The 14,950-nt window shown below is 30.2% G+C and overlaps 1 protein-coding gene across 13 annotated transcripts in view; it reads left to right on the top strand.

The window, feature by feature from the left end:
• LOC129916489 (RNA-binding protein Musashi homolog Rbp6) overlaps window positions 1–14,950 on the top strand; it is an 80,949-nt gene that overhangs the window by 24,605 nt on the left and 41,394 nt on the right. For 8 of the 13 annotated variants that reach the window (XR_008772464.1, XR_008772465.1, XR_008772462.1 and 5 more), the window contains one exon: window positions 4,292–4,348. The exons of the other annotated variants lie outside the window; for them this stretch is intronic. Coding sequence is in view for 2 of the 8 variants with exons in the window: in XM_055996482.1 (XP_055852457.1) it covers window positions 4,292–4,348 (57 nt within the window). In the remaining 6 variants the exon portion in view is untranslated. The remainder of the gene's footprint in view (window positions 1–4,291; window positions 4,349–14,950) is intronic. 13 annotated transcript variants of the gene reach the window in all.

The following is a 14,950-nucleotide window of genomic DNA, read 5'->3' as shown; positions in this document are numbered from 1 at the left end:
GAAGAATTGTTAAACAAATATTCAGTGAAGAGTGATAATGAAATGCTTAGTCAATGAACTGATTTATTAAAATGTTAGGCTCTAAGCGGCCCAATACTTAAATTCTTCAATTGATTTATTAAAATGTAAGGCTATAAGCGTTTTCGAGTACATATCTTTAATTTTATGTGTTTTAATTTCAATGTCTTAAAAATGAAAATATAAAATGAAATATAAAATGAAAAACCATAATTAAAACCACTTAAATACAAAAAAAATCATTCCAAACCAAGAAAATAATACGTATGAGGGACGTATTTAAATTATAAAGGCACATGTAGTTACTTACAATGAATTATAGTGAAAACGGCCTACCAAGTGATAAATTCTTTACCAATGAAAAAAATTAAATAAAATTAAACTAAAAAAAAATTATAGTTTAAATAAATAATTTCATTGTTGTTTAAAAAATATAAATAAACTTATGTCGTTTTCGATTGGCTCTCCGGAAGAATCCGGAATCATTCAGAAGCGTTCTGAAACCATTTTATTGGCATGAAAATGACAGCTAGAACGATTCTGAGAAGAGAAATTCTCTTCTCGATTTCAAATCAGGATCCACTCAAAAAGTACTACTACATGAATATTCAAATGCCAAAAAAAAACTCAATCAGTTCTTTTCTGAAATTGAAACTCATTAAAAAATAGAAATGAATGCATTAAAGCGGTGGAATTATTTATTATCATCATCTTCTTCGTCGTCGTCCTCATAACTATAATTTTTCAACTTTAATACCATGTCATTCGTTTGCCAGAAAAAAAATTAATTCAAATTTTTGACATTTAAAATTTTACACAAACGCAAAAAAACAGAATTGAGTGAAAGCGATTCACACCGTTTTATTGGATTTCAGAAGGAGTGAATCCTCGAGTGAAACCAATCGAAAACGACATTAAATTCTTCTCAGTAGAACAAAAAAAAGCAAATATCAACAATTCATAGTCACAATGAATAATAAAAGTTAACCAACTTATGTATGAATAAAAGATTTCTGGTGAACTTCAATTATTTGTAGAAAATGGGTTTTGTCTTGTGACTGATTTAAGCCGTTCTGGTATAGATTCCACCAATTTTGGAAATCTCGTGTTTTCGAATTTTAATTTTTGCCACAAATTTTCAAGTGTATTTATAATCGAGAATTGAGTTGATTTCCATTAGACAGTTGTTTTCTAACCATTAATTGTTATCCTGATAAAAATGATAAGTGTTTTCAATTTTTCGGACACAATCAACCAATTTTTTTTTAATGTCAAGATATTAATACCTGTCCATGATTTCATAAATAAAGTGTAATTTTGCTACCCCACAAGTGGAGCACGCATCCAAAACCACCGACACGTGTTTTACTGTAGAACGCAAACGCTTTGGATTCAACTCTTCATTACACTTCATTTATTTATTTATATATTGACCCTAGCATCTGATCCAAAATTGTTATTCTTTATTTCATTTTTAAACATCTATAACATTTTTCCAGAACGAAACATCCTTCATAACAAAGGTGTGTGCAGACTGCGAACGAAACGAACCTTCTTATTCTTATAAGCGATTAATGGTTTTATCCTGGTAGTTCTACCATGAAATCCAGCTCTGCTAATAAATTCTAGAGAGTAGTCTCAACGTCCTCGATGTCAACAATAACCACCGTGCCATTAAAATTGGGCCAGGTTTCTTCGCTCTAAAGGACTCATTTACGTTGCTGGTTTTTATTGCATCAACCATATCATAAAGACATCTTTGGTCAATGCTCAGATCTTTCAAAATATGTTGCTCCAGCTCGGTCAGAAATTCAGTTTCATATTTTTTTTCGGGATGAAAGAATCGGTTTCAAGTTGAATATTTTTCAATTTCAAATTTCCATTGGAAACTGGAATGCATTCATTTTCTCCAATATTTTGGGATCGATTAATTTTGTCAATTAATTTTTACTTGCGATATAGGTACTATAGGGCAAGTTTAGGATTCGTAAAAAAAATCGAACTCGAGATAACAATTTTACATGACATTACGATGATGGAGAATGCCAAAAAAGTGGGTCCGGCAATTCTGTCTGTCTGTGTGTCTGTCTCTATCTGGAGCTGCAGCCTAAACGAGTGAAGTGATTTTCTTCAAACTTGGTAGTTAGCAGTTTTTGGTGATTCCCTAGAGGGGAAATTGAAATTTTTTTTTATCACCAAAACTAACGGTACCTGCCATATAACGGAAATAGAAAAGGTAATTTTTTTCAAAAACGGCTCTAACGATTTTGATTAAAATTTTTGTGTGTAGTATTACACATAAGGGCCAACTTTTTAAATAAAAAAAATATTTTTTGTACCGTTATTAACGGTACCTGTCATAGAACGGTTTTTTTCGTTTCTGAATATCTCGTACAAAATTAACCTGATTTAAATGAAAATTTGTATACAAAAGTGTGTAAGTAAAGATAATATTAAAATTTTAGAAAATTTTCAAAAAACGCATTTTTGGTTTTTTAAAAAATATTTCAAAATTTTTTTTTGAAAAATCAATTTTTTGAAAACGGATCAATGAAAAATTTTGAAATTTAGTTTTTATGTGTAAATTAATTATTTCTTCAAAATGGCATACCAACTTTTTTTTTGAAAAATGTTAAAAAAATTTTATATACATATAAAAAATTATTTTTTAAAAAAACGGCTCCTACAATTTTTAAAAATTTTTTTTCTAAAAATACCTTTTTATACGAGAAATAAAATGGCATATTTGTTTTTTTTTTTAAGATATTTTAAAACGGTGTTTTATTAATTATAAAAACAGATTTAATTTTTTTATACTACTTATGAAATTTCTTCAAAATATCAAATTTTAAATTTCTTGAATAAAAAGCTTTAACATTATAGTTACTTTAAGCATAAGAGCAAGTACGTGCGACCCCAGTCGTGCAATTTATTTTACTAACATTTCCGAGAACCATTAGCCTAGAAGGTTTTTGATCAACAAAAAAATCTATCTCGTTCGCAGGAATTTTGGATCATTTATCACATTTGCAAGCGTAAACATTTTTTCATCTGCAAAGAATAATAAATATGTTTTTTGAAGCATCCTTTTTGAATTTATCTGCCATCGACCAAAAATGTTTTTTTTTTTTTTGCGTACTTTGTTATTAAAAGGCTTGAATACCTGCTTTCCAGTGACTACCTCTTTAAATTGTTGAATTTTAAACTACGGGTATTATTGTTTTCACCATATTTCTTAGATGTTTGATGCAATTTTTGTCACTATAACTGGAGTCTTTATAATTGAATTACACTTCTCAAATAAAATTGATTGTATTACTTCTTTCTCCGTAGGTAGTCATATCTCGGATAATTTTTCAAGATGGAAAACTAAAAAATCTTTGTGCAGTTTTGGTGACATTATTAAAACATGTATTTTTACCACTATTGCGAATTAAAGACTTAATTTAATCATTGATTGAGAGACTTGATGAGTATGCCCATTATAACGGCTATTTTTGGTGATAACAAAATTTGAACCAAGCTTACAATGAGAGACAATGAGCCCTTGATTACGGTTAAATAATCGAAGAAGCTTCCCCAAACCATTATAATACTGCATCCTCCATGTTTAATGGTTTTTGTGGTTTTTCTAGGGCTAAATTCCGTGTTCGGTGGTCATCTTTTATCTCACAAAGTGCCGAGACCCGTTAACACCATAAATAAACCCCTTGCTCTCATCAGTCCAGAGAATACTCTTCCACTTTTAAAAAGATCTTCCTAAATGATTTCACGCAAACTTCATTCTTTTGGCTATGTGTTTTCTTTTTTAAGTGTGGAACCTTTTGTGAACTACGAGCATTTTGGTTATGGTTCCTCAATTTCCCGCAACCTGTGTAGCTGCTCAGTAGGATATTTTCTTGAACACCGAACCACACCAATCATGAAAGTTTACACAATTCTAGACCCCTGCAGTCGTTTTTAAAAACATCTCCGCTTTTTTGGGGAACGCTTTGTTTAACTTTTTTTATTAGCTGTGTTTTATTTTTCTCGTGATCCGGCTCAGATCATTGTTTTTATTAGCTTTACAACAAAAGCAGGATTTTATTTTGTTATTGTTTCGCAAATAAATAAATCATCTGATCCGGATCACGAGGAAAATAAAACCCAGCTATTATTGACGATAAATTAAAATTAGGATTGTACTATTTTGTATTCTGTTTGAACCTAACTGAACATTTGAGCACTCAACACTTAGAATTTAAAATAATATTTGTTTTTATTTTAATTTCAGGTATGTATCTCCAGTAAACACAATGAATATGGATGCAATGACATATACTTTGGCTTGGTAAGAAATTTTTAAATAAGTGTATACCAGATCTTAGAACCAAATATGTAATGATATTTTTGTTTGAGTTTGCTTTTTAAAAACATGATATTTTTCGGTTTATACAAAAGAACTACGAAATTTTCAATTTCCGGCCCGTTTGCCGGTTTAGGATAAGAGTAATAACTTATATTAGTCCAGACAAATGGTTATTTGATAAAAAAAAAAATCGGCCCTAGCGATGTAATCCGTCGGAGCGTTGTACTATTTCATCCAAATCGGACAGTTTTTACCTGTCGGAAACACACCTTGAAGCATATTTAATATGAAATCGGAGAATTCCGCTCCGACGGATTACCTCGCTAGGGCCGTATAAATACATCTGGAGGATTTGTTTTTTATGGCTTGTTTAACTTTGAAACAAAAGTGTAGTGAACTGAAATGGTTTAAAGTTATGTGCGATTCTGGCCAAGGATCTTTGCCCATAACAGGTGAAATTGAGCAACAGTGGTATTTTCACAATCAATTAGTGCCTTGCCTATCAGGCCAGAATACTCGCGAGGTCCCGGAGTTGATCCGTCCACTGCTTTTCCATTCAAGATATAACACTTCCTTTCCAAAAAATATTTGATAGAGTGTCGTCACATCCAATGTAGACAATAGATTTCAAATCAAGTTCCTTGCTTTTTTTTTCATGTCTAAACAAAATATACTCGCGATTATTACATTTGAGCTGCTAACTCAAAGCCTCAATATTGGGTCGCTCCTTTTTTAAAAGAATCTTTTTGTCAATTTCTTGCTCCAATATGAAAGAAATGGAGACTGGAGAATTGAAGAGGGATTCCATTTCACTGTTCGCGTTTGATTACACAAATTAATGTTAATTTCTACACTTCCCAATTCACGTTTAGCATTTATGCATTTAAGCAGCGGTGACCCGCACCGCTTGAAGTCGCACTCAACTACGATTTATCGATTTGAAATTTGAAGTGTTATAATATCTAATTGATGGGTAATACAAAAAGCATTATATGACAATTTTAGTTATAAATTACAAGTTTGCAGAACATAAAAACACTGCAATACCAACCTGCATTCCAAAAATCAGCCTGTTACATTTTTTTCCTTTCTCTGACTATTTTTCTCAACTCTTATCTATTAGGTTATAAATTTCTTATTTTTGTAAGCTGCCAGTAACATAAGTAAGGGGGGGCACAAGGAACGGATTGAAAAAATCAGCGATAACAGTTAGAAATAAAGTGAAGTATCATACGACTGACTGACAAGCAACGAATTTTAACGACGCACAGTGCTGTTTTTTAGTCTAAAACCTGGCCAAAAATATTTGGGCACATTTTCCACAAGGAAGGAAAAATTTTCATTTTCTTGGTACAGTAAAAGCCACTTAAGTGCTTACCCATTTACCTCCCGATTAGCCGGGAGAAAAAAAATATTAAAAATCATAAAATGCACGTACAACCCTGTGCTTTAACTTTTCTTATAGTTAGTTACTTATTTTATTTTTTGAGTCAAGTTGTTTCATTAAATAGTTTTTGAGAAATTAGGTTTTAAAGATGAAATGTAGAAAAAAAATGTTTTCGTTTTTTAATTGATTTTGTATAAAATTTTGCAATATTATGGACATATTTATACCATTTTTTAATGACCTCGTAGTTTTTAGTCAAATACTAAAGACTTCATTCTAATAAAAAATATTAAAGTTCCTAAGAGTAAAAAAAAAAAACTGAAACATAGGTACTTTTTTCCTGGGATACCCAGTTTTGTTGTTTTTATTTGCAATACAATTTTTTTATATCTCAAGAATATTGTGTTCAAATTGTAGGTCTATTGGAGCCAAATTGACCAAGTTATGAGTATTTTAATACTTCGCTTACGAACGTTTTAGTCCAGGGTTCAAAACTTTAAATCGTTCTCCCCACAACTAATGTTTTCATGCCGGTGCCCCTCATAACTTCAAAACTACTGCACCGATTCTTTTGAAATTTGGAACACTATTTCTTTACATATAAGGATAAAGGTATCCCTGGAGAAATTTTCTCAATAACATAATATTTATAAAAGTCTATAAGTAAGGGTCGCTTTTTTTCAAGGGGTCTTTATATTCAGGGGTGCAAACTTGGGCAAACTCTTGAAATGCAAGATTGTTTTACATATCCAGCAGTTCAATAATATATAGGTTATGCAATGTTGTGGCGGGTTGCGCTATTTTAAAAACACTAATCTAAAAAAAAATTTTAAGGATGTAGGGTAGAGTTGCCTAATTCCGGCCCTTCAGTAGCCGGCCACCTTTTAGAAAAATCGTTATAACTAGTGATTTAGTAGGATTTATTCCAAATTTTTGCTCTTATGCTGTTCTTTGAAATGTCTCTCCTAAAATTACATTATTCTTATTATTCTTGTTATTCAGTTTTCTTAGAAAAAATAACTTTTTGTGAAGTGATCCAATCGGGTATGGTTTTTTTGTAATTTTACTGCCGAAACCTACTATCGTAATTAGTGTTTTGTGGAAACAATTTCAGAGCTAATGCTTTGAAATATTGTTTTTCTTATTAAATATATATTATTCTTTAAATAAAATAAGTTTTAAATAGGAAAAAATGTGAATTTTGGTAATTATAAGGGGGGCCGGTGATAGAACACAAAAAAAAGCTTTGAAATTCAAGAGTTTCCTGTATTCGGCCCCCTTTTATTGATAAAAGTTTAAAAAATGGGGGAAAATATATACATTTTTGAATCATTCGATGTTATAACTTATTAACAATCAAAATTGTTTCTAAATTCTTAAAACACAAACATTTTAATGAAAAACATTCAATTTATTTGAGCTTGACCTAATAAAGTCAGTGGCCGGAAATGGGATACTAGATGGCCGAAAATAGGAAACAAAGGACGGATTTAGGAGAATCGGACTTTTTTTTATACAAAAACTTAAATAAAACATTTTTGGGAACTATTATTAACAAATAAAGTACATTTTATTTCAAGAATTGTTCGAAAATGTTGATATTTGACGTTTCTGTGCTTGATTTTATGAGACAAAATCCTTAAGTGGCCGGCTACTAGCAACTCTACCCTATTTCAACCCCTCCTTATGAAAAAAGAGAGTTGCATAAACAATTAAATTTTTTTTTAGAATACAATTCATACCTTAATTGTATTAAAATTTTTCACCAAAATCACTTTGAAGTTAAAAAAAAAAAAAACACTTAGAAAATTTTTTTTTTTTTAAATCGAAAAAAAATCGTGTTTACCCAACAAATAGTGATTTATTTATTTGTGAGGTGGAGCAACAAACAATAAAATTCGCATTTTCAGCCAGAAATAGACAAGAGTTTCACTCAAGTTCTTTCTGTTATTATTCATATATTTTAACAACTCGTATAATTTGATTTAAGTATGAACCAGTTCTGAAGGGGGGGGGGGGGGGGCACGTGTCCCCGTGCCCCCCCCCCCCCTGGATCCGCCGGTGCTTACATACATTACTGTGAGTCACAAAATAGTTGGGATAAACAGCTTTTCTCTTAGATAGAATGTGGAAAAATGAATAGAAACACATAAAATATGTTAAAAATAAAAAAAAAACTCAATTTATTTTTCTATCCATTGGTAACAAGAACAAAATTAAACACAATACATAATATTCTTTCGTTATAAAAAAATAAACAAAACTCAGTATAGAGCACACACTTGAACAATACAGTTTTAGCTTCTTTCAACATTTTTTTGGTTAACCCTTCTGTTTGATTAGTTTTGCGTCGTTGCTTCCCTTATTTTTTCCCATTCTTCTAGTAGTACCTTCTTTAGGCCAGGTTTGTTGCTTATGATATGTTTTCTTACCACACCGCACGTTTGAGAACTAACCATAAATTAACCGGACTTAAATCCGGAGTCTGAGGTGGTGTTTCGATTACTTTTGGGGCAATTTGTAAGCAGCCATTCCTGTATTGTTTTAAAATTGAAAATTACTTCCAAATACCAATTTTGCAGCACTTTATTGTAAATTTTGCTTTAGAATATTCAAACATTCAAATTGACTCATAATTTCGTCTATAAAGACTAAACTGCCAACTCCCACGTATAGACCGAGAGCCAGCGACCTAAAGTTTGCAGGTAATTGCTTAGTATTCACCCCTATGAAATATGTTTAAGGACATCCCCAGGCATGTTACTGCAAAAAAAAAAGTCTCGTGAGACGTGGCAAAAACGGTCTGCCAAGCACTTGAATGTGAAAAAAATTTTAAATTAAGAACTCGACCTTAAATCAAAAAAAAAAATATTTAAAGAGAACGGCAACACTTACAAAACTAAACGATACCTTTTTTTAAAGGTAAAAAGTTATACTACTTTTTGGTTTTTATATAAATGTTTTTTGATGAATAGTTTTTGAAACAAAAAATTTCAAACACAAAATTTTGAAAAAAAATTCAAAAAAAGTTCAAACAGTTTTTTTTTTTAATAAAATTTACCCAATCAAGTATTATTTTTTTTTTGTTTTAATTTCTCTTATATATTTTGAGTCAAACACCGAAAACTAAAAGTCAAAATCTCTTTTACTTTTCGAGAAAACTGAAAATTACCAAACCTTCTATTTTTTCACCAACGCCAAAATTACGGCTATTAATTATGTCTTTCAGAAAGGAAGTAAGATGTTCACGGGTTTTATTGCAGGAATCGTTCAATGGGTTATAAAAAAGATAAAACCGCGGAGTGCTATTAAATGAGAGGGTGGGAACTGGAGATAGGGGTGCAAAAGCCCCCATTTTGGTTTTTTCAATATATCTCGTAAACAAAGCATAATTTTGAGATATTGTTCTTAATAAGTTTTGTAGAGAATAAAATTTGCTATAATAATAATGTTTTTTAAAAATTTATAAAAAAAATTTTCTTAACAAAACAGTCAAAACAAACAAAAAAAAAATCAAACAAAATCAATTTTTTTCTTTTTTTTACTTTTTTGGTTGTGTCTCTTATTTGGGCTGAGATAGACATTAACATTGCTCTAATAAAACATAGAAGATTAAATTTTCTTTGAAATGCTGGTCTCATCAAATTTTTTCATTGAAAATTAACCAAAATATGGCCATTTGAACCTATCTTTTTTTCGCAGATTCAGTTTTTCTCAAGTAAAAAAGAAAAATTTGAGGGGAAAGTACTATAACTTAGCAACCAAGAATTGATAGCGGTTTTTTGTAGAAGGGTTAAATACAATCATTTTTTACTATGGGAGGGGGTGTCTATCTTCCCCCGTTTAGGCGGAAGGGGTTATTAAAAAAAAGAAAAATACTTAAAATCAAAAAAATTAATTAAAAAACAACGGTAACACTTACAGTTATGAACGATACTTTTTTCAAAAGCTAACATTATACACTAAATTTAAATTTTTAAGTTAAGTTATTTAAACCGACTATTTCGAAATAAACGATTTCAAAGTCAAAATTTTAGAAAAAAAAGTTTAAAAAACACGTTGATTACTATTTTAAGAATGACTTTGGGTTTCAATACGAAGTTTATCCATAAAGTAAACAACCTCAATTGATTTCTTATCAAAAACTGAAAATCATTATGTTCCTATGCCTTCTTGTTTTCCTTAAAAAATTAAAAAATGCAAAAACTACTTTCTTTACCAGGCTCATTCATTTATTTTGAAAACAACTGATTTAAATAACTTAACTTAAAAATTTAAATTAAGTGTATAATTTTAGCTTTTGAAAAAAGTATCGTTCATAACTGTAAGTGTTACCGTTGTTTTTTAATAAATTTTTTTGATTTTAAGTATTTTTCTTTTTTTTAATAACCCCTTCCGCCTAAACGGGGGAAGATAGACACCCCCTCCCATAGTAAAAAATGATTGTATTTAACCCTTCTACAAAAAACCGCTATCAATTCTTGGTTGCTAAGTTATAGTACTTTCCCCTCAAATTTTTCTTTTTTACTTGAGAAAAACTAAATCTGCGAAAAAAAGATATGTTCAAATGGCCATATTTTGGTTAATTTTCAATGAAAAAATTTGATGAGACCAGCATTTCAAAGAAAATTTAATCTTCTATGTTTTATTAGAGCAATGTTAATGTCTATCTCAGCCCAAATAAGAGACACAACCAAAAAAGTAAAAAAAAGAAAAAAATTGATTTTGTTTGATTTTTTTTTTGTTTGTTTTGACTGTTTTGTTAAGAAAATTTTTTTTATAAATTTTTAAAAAACATTATTATTATAGGAAATTTTATTCTCTACAAAACTTATTAAGAACAATATCTCAAAATTATGCTTTGTTTACGAGATATATTGAAAAAACCAAAATGGGGGCTTTTGCACCCCTATCTCCAGTTCCCACCCTCTCATTTAATAGCACTCCGCGGTTTTATCTTTTTTATAACCCATTGAACGATTCCTGCAATAAAACCCGTGAACATCTTACTTCCTTTCTGAAAGACATAATTAATAGCCGTAATTTTGGCGTTGGTGAAAAAATAGAAGGTTTGGTAATTTTCAGTTTTCTCGAAAAGTAAAAGAGATTTTGACTTTTAGTTTTCGGTGTTTGACTCAAAATATATAAGAGAAATTAAAACAAAAAAAAAATAATACTTGATTGGGTAAATTTTATGAAAAAAAAAAACTGTTTGAACTTTTTTTGAATTTTTTTTCAAAATTTTGTGTTTGAAATTTTTTGTTTCAAAAACTATTCATCAAAAAACATTTATATAAAAACCAAAAAGTAGTATAACTTTTTACCTTTAAAAAAAGGTATCGTTTAGTTTTGTAAGTGTTGCCGTTCTCTTTAAATATTTTTTTTTTGTTTTAAGGTCGAGTTCTTAATTTAATATTTTTTTCACATTCAAGTGCTTGGCAGACCGTTTTTGCCACGTCTCACGAGACTTTTTTTTTTGCAGTAACATGCCTGGGGATGTCCTTAAACATATTTCATAGGGGTGAATACTAAGCAATTACCTGCAAACTTTAGGTCGCTGGCTCTTAGACTAGTAGAACATATTATAGCCCTTCACTATGACAACCTACACCATATTTTACAGTCGGTAAAAGGTTTTCTTTGTACAGCTCAGTATTAACTTTGCGCCAAACTTTACCTGGGGCCTGTTTCAGAGCTTACTAAATCAGTGCCCTTAAAAATCAATAGTTGAGTCGGATTGAATGTCGAGAAATACTTGTTATGGTCTAAATTGGAGAAGTTCAACAGTCCGCACGCCGCACTAATTCATGTTAAGTCTTTGATGTAGCTGATGTAACTGATGTAGTAAGCAGTGAAATAGGCCCCTGGGCCGTTAGATCCAAACACATTCACACAGAAAAAAAAAAACAAGGTAAAATCATTAAAAATAAACATGATTCATCATAATTTTACCTATGATTTTGCTCCATAGGTGTTTCGGATTATTTTGAAAGGATTCCATTCCTGTTAAAACAACTTATTTATGTATCTAAAAAAAAACTACGTCACATTTGCACTATCTTATCTTCGAAAAAGTATAATTCATGTAATTTTAAAACGAAAACAGTACAAATCGAATTGAAAAAAAAAGGTTGAGAATTATTATTTTAAAAAACATCAATTTTTCCCTTTGATTTTACCTGTGGTTTTTTTCTCCGCAAAAATAACAGATTATCAAAATTCCAATTCCTTGTCTTGTTCGTTTTAAGCAAATGCTAATTTTTTCTTGCTGTTTGTTTTTCATTTAAAAACGGCTTTACCGTTGTGGCGTACAATTTCTGCGTTGACACTTTTCGACAATAGATAAGAACGTCGGTAGCCATTTTTGAAGCGTTTACATGTGTATTTTTGTTTAAATTCAACAAAATACATTTTTGGTCGTGTTAGTTTAAAAATCGAATATTGAGATTTTTTGACAAAAAAATTAACAAACCTCAAAAACTTTGGTTCTACAAAAGGAAAACTGAGATTTGGTTTCATTAAAATATAAAAGAAACTAACTTTAAATTTTCAGCCTGTCCCGTTCTGATTATTTTCCATTTGTTTTATAGTAAAATGTCTCTATTTAACATACCGGTTTTAGTTGCATCGTGTCCTCTAAAATAAATTAAGTACCTACGTTTTGTTGTTTTTGTATAAAAGTGTCAGTCTGTTTTTTACTTGCTCGAATATTCGTTTCGTGTCGAAAAAAATTCGAGGTTTTAATCGACTTGACTTGAAATAGAGTTCTTCTTTTGCAGTATTTTATCAGCGTACTTAATGCTTTTTGTGTTAATTATTAGATTATATTTCATTTTATGTTCATTTTTTCTTTGATATTCTGAAAACGAATTTGAGTCAATTGAAAACGTAAAATGCCAATGGTGAAACAAAACGCTTTTCGATCGAAGTTTCTACACGCTTTCCTAGCTTGAAAGTGTTGAATGAGCGCTTCGGATTTATCTTCGACTTCAAAGAATATCTCGACGACAATAATGAAATTTTGAATAGAAAACTATTCATTTAAATGGAAAGGAATTGTTTGACGATTTCAAAGATGCCGCATTTATCTTCTGAAAAGAGTCAATAAAAAGAGAGAAACTCTTAATCTCACTCCAAAAAGAATATTTTTATTAATTTCATGGTTAGAGCCATATAAAACACATTTGTCGGCATGATAATTTGCTATAAGGGGCGGATACTTTTCACCGTGCACAGTGTGCAATTTTGCCAATCTAGCTAAACTTAATTTAAAAAAAGTGACAATCTAGCTAAACTTAATTAAAAAAAAGTGGGGCGCCAGCAACCCTAGATCCGCCACTGTATCTCCCACACAATGTTTTTTTTAAGTTTTTGCAATTTTCTCGAAAACGATTCGAACGATTGTGATCAAACTTTGCACAGGAAATATTCATTGCAATTATGTAGGTATTAGAAAAAGTCATGTTATACAAAGCATTGTTTTTAAAACTTTGTTTTGGCATATTTGAAACTCATTTTTATAAGTTTTCGCTCAATTGTACTAAGCAGGAGCCCCGTAAAGTAAAGATGGTTAAAAAATGATTTCTATAGTATTAACTTGTTAACTTTGTACAGTTTAGAATTTTCATTTATAAGAGGATACAAGATTCGTATGTATTTGTTAATATCTGCAGTGTTCGGACCTATCAATACCTACTAAATCCATCCATTTGCCATTATCGACATTATTTGCCAAGAAACACTCATTTCTTGGACGTGTAAACCAAATAACTGTAAAGTAGAATATGGTAAAGAGAATAGGGAATTCGGGTATTCCCTTTCCAATAACACTGGTCGGCAAAAAACTAAAAAAGTCGGGAGCAAGAACTTTATAAGGTGATTTTGATTGACTTTAGTGTGCTGAATTCAAAACTGTTTACAGATTTTTTCTATCACGTCTAGTTTTTGAGCTATACTTATCACTATTTTTGGCTATAAAGCTTCAAAAATTAATTTTTAATTGAGTTTTTTTTATGTTTAGTCAAAAATATATATTTTCCGTAATATGTTGCTCTTTATAAGTCCAAATCAGAAGACGCAAGATGGAATTTGATTCAAAAAACCATTCATTACTTTGAAAAAAATAATCAAGATTTTGAGATATCTATCATATATTTCTTTTTTCAATATCTTTGAGAAAAAAAAATAATTTTGAAAAAATATAAATACCTTTAGGCCTGTTGATATGGCGTTTTGAGATTGCATAAGTAGTTTTACAAAAAAAAAAAAATTAACGGTGATGTAATTCGATGTCAAATGTACCCAAAAACACGCGTTTTTGACCTATTAATATTCAATTATTTCAAAAAAGTGACGTGCCAGGAAAATTTTGACTTCGGATTCGGACTCAGCACACACAATTCCTCTCGAAAAGTAGGGTTTGGTCCGTTGCCGACAAGTGTAATCAATGCTTTTCACGGAATGATATTCAATAAGTTCACTAAGCAAAAACAAGTGCAAATACCTGCGCACACTTACCGTACACCCTGCGCTGTGTGCACACTTACCTCTTGACAGGGGCAAGTGTAGGCAATATGATCTGTTTTTGGTTTTCTTAAAAAAATATAATTAATTTTATATACCTTAATTATGAAATTAAGGAGTCAAAACATGTATCTCCAATAAATCAATTGATGTACATTCTTTATTTTACTTGTTATTCTTCTTTAATTTCAAAAGTGCTCACACTTACACCAAACGACTCTACAGGAAGTGAGTGATTGATAAATATCGAACATTAGCTGATTTTCTTATTTGGTGTCTATAATAATAAAATTGATATTTTCATATTTAACTTTATTTATATTTCCAAACATATAAGTAGACAACATACATAATACTCACATAATAACTATGCAACACTAAAAAAGTATATATTCGAGTGAATAATTTATCTAATGGTTTTTTAAGGACTTGTCACACTGAAACGGTAATGAAAAAATTCCACTACACCCCCAAAATTTAAATAGAGGGTGAAAAAAACGTTTTTTTTTACAAAAACAATTAGTACGCAGCTGCCGATAAAAATAGAAGTTAAATCCAACTTTGCAAAAAAATTTTGATATATTGTATTAGTTTCTCGGTTTATTGATCTTGGTTCGTATAAAAAAAATTATACTGCAGATAGTTTTACTTGAAAAACACACTTTTAGATTTTT

Source organism: Episyrphus balteatus, chromosome 3 (assembly GCF_945859705.1).
Source record: "Episyrphus balteatus chromosome 3, idEpiBalt1.1, whole genome shotgun sequence".
In the NCBI taxonomy this organism is placed as follows: Eukaryota; Metazoa; Arthropoda; class Insecta; order Diptera; family Syrphidae; genus Episyrphus; species Episyrphus balteatus.
The sequence above is the reverse complement of the archived record's forward strand: the minus strand, read 5'-3'. Positions and strand labels throughout refer to the sequence as shown.